The sequence below is a fragment of the Cannabis sativa genome, chromosome 3 (genome assembly GCF_029168945.1).
Source record: "Cannabis sativa cultivar Pink pepper isolate KNU-18-1 chromosome 3, ASM2916894v1, whole genome shotgun sequence".
Classification (NCBI taxonomy): domain Eukaryota; kingdom Viridiplantae; phylum Streptophyta; class Magnoliopsida; order Rosales; family Cannabaceae; genus Cannabis; species Cannabis sativa.
In genome coordinates this window covers 52,119,775-52,129,780 of record NC_083603.1, presented here as the reverse complement: position 1 = coordinate 52,129,780, position 10,006 = coordinate 52,119,775, and the positions used below count along the sequence as shown (strand labels likewise).

Genomic DNA, 10,006 nt, shown 5'->3' with positions numbered 1-10,006 from the left:
TTTCAAAACAATCTTGTCCATTGATTATACTAACATAGGATTAAAGCGGATTTCGTAACATTTAGCATAGCCAAACCTATCAATGGTCACGTATATCAATATAACCAAATAACATAGATCAATCATGGATGCAAAGCATAGAAATTACATGCAAATGTGATCTTAACGTGCCTATTTCCAACTGCTCCTCCTTAATTAAGCTTAATCCTTTATTAATTCTTTCTAACATTATACTTAAACCTCAATAGAGAATACTCTAAACTTAAGTCCATATTTTATTTGGAGAATTAAACCATAAATATGTGTAAGCTTGATAGAACATCTCAAATATAAATTCCCACTAAACTAGCACAATCTTAAATAATACCACATCCATATATGAGCAACAAGATCCTGAAAAGCCTTAAGTGGTATATCCTTAATGATTTGGATCTGAAAACATAGAGTTTGTCCGGATATGTTCTATAGACACCTTATTACTCTAAACTTCATTTTAATAACAATTAGTTCAAAGTCAATGTGCTTTTAACCTTGTAGAGCTTATGTTGTTACTAAAATGCAACCTGATCAATGTATAGTCACAACATATATTTTTATTAGTTTTCAATACCATTCATAATTTTACAGTCATATGTGACAAAAATTTCACAACTAAAAGCTTTATAAGATCAAAATTAAAAATCTTAATGATCTCTAAAAAATTTTATTTTCTAATTAGTGAACATGTAGTCTTTTGTTCTCCATAAATTCCTTATAATCGATTTGGCGGCATACCAAAAGTTCCATATATGGTTACTTAAATATCTATCTAACATTTTTAATATATATGTTAAGTACAATTACATACATGCTTGAGCATATATTAGATTCTAAATATAAATGAAAAATCTTCTATATTTCTTAAATTCTAAGGTTACTTTCAGGGCAATGACTTTGTCAACTTATTTTCTTTAGCTACAAGCCTTTCACCTGGTATAGTTACTTTCATGCCAAAAGTTTTGAATACTTTATTGATATATCTCTTTTGTTATAATTCAAGAATATCTCAAGAACAATCTCAACATATCTTGAATTCCTAATACAAAATGGGTTCATCATTAGTGGTAAGTAATTTTTTACCAATATAGCACCATGATCATATTCTTACTCCCACTGAACATGTGATATATACACAATCATCAAAAGATTTTATCTCAAAATCAAATGACAATACTTAATAAAAATTCTGTAATCATTGGCGAGAAGCTACTTGAGTGTATACATAAATTTTCCTAATTTGCGAGCCATATACTTTGGATCTTTGCTGGATACAAAATTTTCTAATTGCGCCACATAACTTTTGTCATCAACATTACCATGATAAATGATACTTTAATAATCTATTTGATATAACTCAAGACCATAATGAGTAAACAGTGTCATGCTTGTCATGAAATAGTCTTTCAATCAAACCAAAAGAAAGTCTACTACTTAAAATGAATATATGCTTTATCAGTAATTCTTTACATACAAGACATATTGTGCATCTCTCAATACTGTAATTTATATCCCTCTTGATTATAAATATTTATCTATAACCAATTAGTTTTACACCTTATAGCAATAAGAAAAATACCAACACTTAATTGTCTCTTATCAATTTATACTCCTTATTTATGATACCATTCTAGTTTTAAGAGTTTGAAACTTCATGACATGATAAAATTTAATTTGGATCATCTTCTATCATTCAATTATTTTCTTATGTCATTTCTCTCATAGATTTCTTTAATGGCACTAGTCTTTAAGGTTGTTAAGTTTGATTATCTCAAACATTTACTATACCTTGAATATGAAGTTGTTTGATATTATCTTATAAAGGTTCTGGATTCACTTATTGATCAATGAAAGTTATGAAAACCTAAATATTGTCAAAAGTGATAATTGGAATGGAGTTAACATCAATTCCTCCTCAAGAATAATATCTATAATGACCTTATTTCTCTCCAAACTCAAACTTGCTCAACAACTCAACTAACCAAAAAAACTAGCCCCAAGAAGCTTCAATTGACTTAAAATTCACCCAAAAACTAAACTAAAAGCAACTAAGGTTTGGATAGAACCTAATTTCAAAATTTGCATGGTTGAACCTAAACAAAATCCTCAAAAAACTCAAGAAAAGGAAGCTAGGGCTTTACCTTAAGTTTTGCTTCACCAAACCCCTTTTAATCCCTACTGAATCCTCTAAAACTAAGTGATGAGATGACTGGTTTTCCCCTAGTTTCACTTGAGTTTGAAAAGAGAGAGAGAGAGAGAGAGAGAGGACTCCTTTTTATGATTTATCTTAAGTTTTATTTAATAAAAGAATTTTATTTCACTTAGCCTTAGCTTAATTCAGCTATTAAGACTAAGAATGGTCTACCAACTCACTGAAGGACAAACTAGCACTTAGGTATAATTACACTTTTACTCTTTACTTCACCCTTAAGTAACCTCAAGACTTAGGGGTAAAATAGTCTGAAACCACAACTCTCTCTACTCCAATATTAAAACTATCACATATGATCGATTCATTAAAGTAAAGGTTCTAAACCAACTCATGTGACTCTAATAGCCAAATCGCCACATTTCTATCGTTACCGAGTAAAAATCACAAAAATATAAATTTTCACATATGTCATATTTAGTACACTTAGAGTTTAATAAAATCTCCAAGATTGAGAAATTATAACCCTCACTACTACAAATATGGTATTTTTCGTCAGTTTGTAACTGACATATATTCTTTTAGCGTCGGTTGTTGAAACTGATGTATATACTGTAGACTCAAAAACTACATTATTTTGTGTCAGTTTTCAACAGTCAATACCAAAAATTAGCGATGGTTAAAAAAAGTCACTTATAGTGTAGAGAAATTTTTTTACAACATTCCCGTCGGTTTTGTACCGACACAACAAAAAAACCAAAAATAAAATAGATCACACCCAAATCTAAAACAAATACCCAGATTTTAATGTTCATTTTAATTTTACAAATCTAAAATAGAATTGTACAAATACTGAGATCTACACAAATAAACATACAAAGAAAATCTAAAACATATCTAAATACAAAACACAATAGCTACCGTTATTAAACCAAAACTCAGAAATAGACAATGGTCGTCTTTATCGTCTTCATCCCCAACTCAAAAATCCGTACAAAAAAATATTTCACCCACGAGATCGAAAGAAAGAGAGAGCAGAGAAAACTTACATGGTGGCACCGGCATGGTATCGAGACAAAAGAGAAGGGAAGAGGCCATTCATGGTCCGTTCGGCTTGTCGGCGTGCGGGTGACAATGTTAGTGTCGAGACGAGATAAAGAAAGGGAGAAGAGGGGTCGCACGGCTGGACGATCGGAGGAGGCAGTGCATGGTGGGGTTGTCGATTGTCAAGAGAGAGAGAGAGAGAGAAATGGGGTGCGGTTGATTGGGTTTTAGGTTTAGATTTATATTTAGTTTATATATGTAGGGTTTTATGTGTCAATTGGGCTTTTATTGAATTGGGCTTTTTTTTGCCTTTTATTTAATGTGTTGGTTTCTAATTGACGCTAGGTTGCGTCTATTATAAACCAACGCAAATGTTGAACATGTCATTTTTAAACTATAGCAAAATGTTATCGGTTCCAAACTGACAAAAAATCTTATTGTCATTTTCTTGCATCAATTTTTGGCGTCAACTGATGTGTTGACCTACGCAAAAACACACTTTTATAGTAGTGCCTAATGCCTATTTTTGAAAATAGGACCCATATAATAATATATTCAATTATAATCATGTGTAGTTAGAAAATACAAATAATTAATGCTAATTGCCTTACTAATTTCAATTTTAACTATGCGACCATTCCACCCCAGCCCTAAATCTGGACCCCAGCCCAGAGCCAGACCCAGACCCTGATCGCGGCCACAAATTTTCTATGTAAAAAAGAATATGTTGGATAGAAAATTAAAGTTTGTTTTGAAAATAGAAAATAACAGTTTAATGTTTTCTAAATTTTTGTTTTTAAACTCAGTTTTTAGAAAATTATTTTTAAAATTTTTAGCCAAACACCTTTTATTAGTTTTAAAAGTTGTATTCTGTTTTTAAAAACTAAAAATAAATCTATATATAAAGGAGAAGTATGAGACGGTGACGCGACACTCTCAAATCACTATAAATAGCCTTTTCTATTCTCTCCTTAATTCTTTTATTTTTTAATTTTTTATTAAGTTTACAAATATTAATTAATTAATTGAATAAATTATTCCTATAAATTCTAAAAAATCCAAATATATTTATCAATTCTAAAAATTAAATAATAAATTCACCGTAAATTTTTATACCACCACCCAAATCAAATAATAATAAAATCAAATTTATTTTATTAATTGATATATATATATATTCTTAAATATGATCTATTATAACATACTTTTTTTTTTACTTTTTTTTTTTTTAAAAAAAATGTTACCTATAAAATTACTTTTTTTAAGTCACACCTTTTTTATTAGCTCTTTTTTTTTTTTTCAAATATTACATAATTTCAAAAATAATAATTCACACATTTTTTTCTATCACTTACTAAACTCTCTCTCTATATATATTTATCTTAAATTATTTCTTTTAATTTCATAACTTTACTACTATGAACTTTTTTTTTCTTTTAGTTCTCTCTTCTTACTTTTTTTTTTAATTTTAGTTCTCTCTTTTCTTCTAATGATTGAGTATTATTTTTTCAAACTTAAATACTCACACAAATATTTGGAATATAATACTTAGAGTTTGTAGAATGTGGGACTCTCTCAATATGAAAAAGAATGGAGAACTCAAAAGTCTCAATATAATTTTTATTGATGAGAAGGTAATTTTTATTTTTATTCGTATTTTTTTTCTATTATTTTTTTTATTAATTTATTAATTATTAAATACTTAATGTATTTACTATTTATCCTACATGAAAATCTAATGCATGCGACAATAAAAAAAAATAGTTTCTAAATTTAAGAAATTATTGAGTGAAAATTATTTGTACTAAATATTTATTATTAACTTTTATTCGTATTTAAAAAATTTATTCAATCAATCATGTTATATTCTAGTATTTTCATGTTATTTTTATATCATATATAAATGTTATTGAATACTTATGTGTGTGGAAAATTAAAATTGTTAGAAATATTTATAAGAAAGAAACATCAAAGTTAACAATTTCTATATAAATAAAGTTGAGATATAACCTTAAAGTTTATATATATATATATATATATTTTTTTTAGAAAAGAGGCTGCAAAAGAGGAAAAACAACTGCAGTAGCAAGCAGCCAAAGAGGAAGAAGAAGGACTTCCTCTAGCTCATTTCTCTGAACCTGAGAGCTTCACGGGCACAGTTATGAGCTTCCATATTAAACTGCCGAGGGATGAACTGCAAAGAAGCACCAGGGAAGTTCGAGAAGAGCAACCGAATGCGCGAAACTAAACCAGAAAGAGCGGAGTTGTCCTGCCAATCTCCATTTACTTTTGAGACTAAGTTTAGGCAGTCTGAAAAAACAACTTGAGGTGTGAACTGGGAATCAATGCACCAATTCAGACTTTGTAAGAGAGCTTGGCCTTCTGAGAAAATGGGCGAGACAACACCAGGCAGCCTGCTGAAATTAGAAGCCAACACAGTTTGATGTCCCCGTTTGAAGACAAAACCAGCACCAGTTAAGCTTTTAAGATGGTCAGTGGCTGCATCTACAAAAAGAGCAGGAGTTTCAGGAGACAAGGAAGGAGGCCTAAGCTGATGAGACGACTGAGGGATGTTTGAATCTTCAGATGGCTGACTATCATGTTGTTGGGAATGTTGTGCATCTTTGTATTCCTGCAAATAATTCACAACAAATTCTTCCACATTGTTAGTAGTATGATTCTTCTTGAATAGAATAGAGTTTCGTGTATTCCAAATCTGCCAAATGAAAGTAATAAAGATTTGAAACTCCTGTTTATTTAACATTTGAAAAGCCTGAAGAAGAAAATCCTTGATGTCACTTCTGTAATAAGACAAATAAAACTGTTTAAAAGATGAAGCTTTCCAAATAGACTTTGCTCGTGGGCAACCAATAAGAGCATGAGAGACAGATTCCTTATCATAACCACAGCTTGAGCAAGATGGATTAGGGAGACTCCTTTTAAGAAAGAGATTGAGAGAACAAGGCAATATGTGATGGAAAGCTCTCCAAATAAAATGTTTAATCTTGGAGGGTATAGGGAGAGACCAAAGGGATTTCCACCAATGAAGGTATGGATTAGGATTTGAGGAGGAAGGAACCTGAACAGAATCAAGGGTGCAGGCAAGATGGTAAGCAGATTTAACTGTTAAAATGCCTGAGGAGTGAAATCCCCAAATAAGCGAATCTGAAGATTGAGGATCAATTGGGGTTGTGAGGATACGATCAACTTGGTAAGAAGGAAAATAGTGATTAAGCTTTCGGGTATTCCAAGTTGAGTCATCATTTAAGAAGAAAGAGACAAAAGCTTGGGACTGATGGATAGAGTGCAAGAGTGTAGGACTCTGAATGTTTGGAATCCAATTAGGAGCAGATAAGGGAATATTAGTTCCAGTACCGATTTTCCAAACCAACCCTTTTTGAAGCAGATGGCGCCCCCAAAGGATACTTCTCCAGGTGAAAGAGGAGTTGTGACCAGGAGGGGCATGTAGGAAATCAGAATGTTTGAAGTATCTAGCTTTAAGGACAGAATGAAGAAGGGAAGACCTATCATTCCAAATACGCCAAGCCTGCTTAGCTAAGAGAGCTTGATTATGAGAAGAAAGAATTCGAAAGCCCAAGCCCCCAAAGAATTTTGACACAGAAATAGAGTCCCAGTTTTTCCAGTGTATTTTTTTAGTGCCTTGGGAACCCCACCAGAATTTAGCAATCAAGCTTTGGATTTTAGAACAAATCGATTTGGGAATTTTGAAACTTGACATTGCAAAAGAGGGGATAGCTTGGACCACCGCTTTAATAAGAGTCTCTTTACCAGCTTTAGAGAAGAATTTTTCGTTCCAAGAGTTAAACTTTGAAGAAACTTTTTGAAGCAGGTAGTGAAACATTGAATTGGAAACCCTGCCAACACAATGGGGAGCACCAAGGTACTTGCTAATGAAACCTTCTCCCATAAGATGAAGATCTTGACGAAATTGGTCTTGGGCCTGAGCAGTGGTGTTGGGGGAGAAGAGAATGGAGGATTTCTCTCTATTCACCAATTGGCCAGTAGCTTTATGGTAAAGATCAAGAATACTATTGAGGGAAGTACTAGCTTGAGGATGGACAGGAGAAAAGACCATGCTATCATCAGCAAACAGGAGATGAGACAAAGGGGGGGCTCCCCTGCAAATCCGAATACCAGAAAATTGATCCTGAGTTTCTTGTAACCGAATTGCTGCAGAGAGACCCTCGGCAATAAGAAGGAAAAGATAGGGAGAGAGGGGATCCCCTTGCCTGATACCACGCGTTGAAGGAAACGGGTCAGTGAGAGAGCCATTAATGGAAAGACGAAATTGAACCGTTGAAAGACAACGCATTATCAGGGAAGAAAACTGGTGCGGGAAGCCAACATGATTGAGCAAATGATTTAGAAAAGACCATTCCACTCTGTCGAAAGCCTTTTCCATATCAAGCTTAATAGCAGCCCAACCAACCTTCCCAGATCTCCTAGAATGAATGGCGTGAATAATTTCGTTTGCAAGGAGAATATTGTCAGTGATTTGGCGGCCTTTGAGAAAAGCACTTTGATTGATACTGATAATGGAGTGAAGCACAAGTTTTAGCCGATTCGCAATAATTTTGGAAAGACATTTATAGAAAGTGTTGCAAAGACTAATCGGACGAAAATCACGGACATTCTTAGGATTCTTCTTTTTAGGGATGAGGACAATGATGGTTTGATTGATGGAAGAGATATCCCCCTGATGATTAAGAATATGAAGCATGGCCTTTGTGAAATCAGTGCCAATAGTGGACCAGTTACGTTTGTAAAAGAGTGACTTGAGTCCATCTGGTCCCGGAGCTTTGTCTACAGAGAGGCTAAATAATGCGTTTTTGACTTCCATTTCTGTATAAGGCTCAACAAGAAAATCAGCTTGATGAGTGGAGAGCCTATTGGGAATCCCTTGGAGAAGAGTATTGACAGCCTCTGCACAAACTCCTTGGGAGGTGAAAAGAGAGTTGAAAAAATGAAGAAATTGGGTCGTTATAGTGGCTGTATCATGAGATATAGATCCATCAGGAAGGGTAATGAGGCGGATAAAGTTGTTCTTCTTCCTGGTGGAGGCACGGTGGTGAAAAAATTTTGTGTTTTTGTCTCCAGCACGCAGCCAATCAATCCTGGAACGCTGTTTCCAGTATATTTCGTCCTTCAGGAGAAGGCCATCCAGTCTGGATTGAAGGGAAGCTATGAGGGAGAGAGAATTGGGGGAGTGGGAGGTGGCATTCAACTGGGAATCAAGCTCGGCTTGAGTCTGAGAGATTTGGAGCTTAATAGGGTGCTGAGATTTACTCCAATTCCTAATAGTGGCGACGCAGTTAGATTGTTTGTCTAGAAAGAGCTTCAAGGGAGATGAAACAGAAGTCCCAGAGAAAGTCCAGGAGGAGGTAAGAAGATTTGAAAAAGAGGGATCTTTCAGCCAATGATTTTCAAAATGAAAACGATTGGATCTTTGAGTAGCAAAATGAGGGTCTTGGAGCATAATCTTTAAAACTCTATGATCCGAACCATAAAACCCCAGATGAAAGAGAGTAGCATGAGGAAAAAGATCACGCCAGAGTTGATTTGAGGTACACCAATCCAGACGTTCGAGGATAGAACCATGTTTCCAAGTAAATTTAGGCCCAACATGAGGCATGGGAATATGATTACGATTATTCAAAAAATCATGGAAAGAATGCATAACATGAGTAGGGGGATTATGAGCAGAATTCCTATCATTTAGGGAGAGATAATCATTAAAATCATCTATAACTAACCACGGCAAAAGAGGAGCAGTATCAAATAAACGATTGAGTAAAGTCCAAGTAACAGATTTAAGATTAACATAGGGAGAACCATAGTAGCCAGAAAAGTGCCAAGTTTTTCCATTAAAATTATTTATAATACAGTCTACATGATTAAGGGAGTAAGATATTACATTAACATCAATACAGTCTTGCCAAAAGAGTAAAATCCCTCCCCCAACCCCCTGCCTAGGCACCTCTAAAACACTATCAAAACGAAGCTTGTGTTTGAGGTCAGTTCCACGTCCAGCGGGCAATTTTGTCTCCATAACAAACAACATCACAGGCTGATGCTGCTTGACCAGCAGGGAGAGATTACGGAATGCTCGAGGGCTCCCCAAACCTCGAGCATTCCAACTGCAGAGACTCATTGTTCTCGGCGGGGCCGCGTAGCAGCACCCGCCGATGGTTCATCTTCGGACATTGAAGGAACAACAGCATCCTCCAAGGCAGTGGCTCTTGCACGCTTGAGCATGGAGCGCATAGAGCCTCCAATATGTGCATTCTGACGCGAGAAAGTAGGCCTGACAACAGAGGGGATAGTAGCATTGCAAGGAGGGCAAGAATCATTGATAACAAGGCCAGAATCCTTTCGAGAGGTTCGGGTAGTGGGAACGATCATAGGAGCTTTACCTTTGCTTTTGTCAATATTGGTTGAGACAGAGATAGAGTCAGTAATGATGGGGGCGGAAGGTCTGACAGGGAACAATGGTGTAGCATGGGTGGTAGCAGTGTTAGGTGGTGGATCAGTGGTTGAGGATGAAACAAACTGGGCAGAGTGAGTTGAAATCCGAGGATTGGGGCTAGAATGAGGAGAATCAACGTGAAGGAATTGGTCAACAGCTTGTTGCAGATCTTGTGCGTCTGGAGTAGGGTGAAGCCGAGGAAAAAATTCCTCAAAAGGTGTCGAATTGGAGAGTTGGAAAGGATTTTTCTTGTGTGGGGATGATGGGGTGGCACGAAGGGTATCTTTGTA

The 10,006-nt window shown here is 34.9% G+C and overlaps 1 protein-coding gene across 1 annotated transcript; it reads right to left on the bottom strand.

Moving 5' to 3' along the window:
* Positions 1–5,348: 5,348 nt before the first annotated feature.
* LOC133036163 (uncharacterized) lies at positions 5,349–9,401 on the bottom strand. Its single transcript, XM_061112663.1, has one exon. It carries the CDS (start codon positions 9,399–9,401, stop codon positions 5,349–5,351), a length of 4,053 nt encoding a protein of 1,350 aa, XP_060968646.1.
* Positions 9,402–10,006: the final 605 nt, after the last annotated feature.

Excerpts from the sequence above, each read along its gene's own strand:
- LOC133036163 (XM_061112663.1), bottom strand. The coding sequence starts at position 9,401 with ATGAGTCTCTGCAGTTGGAATGCTCGAGGTTTGGGGAGCCCTCGAGCA.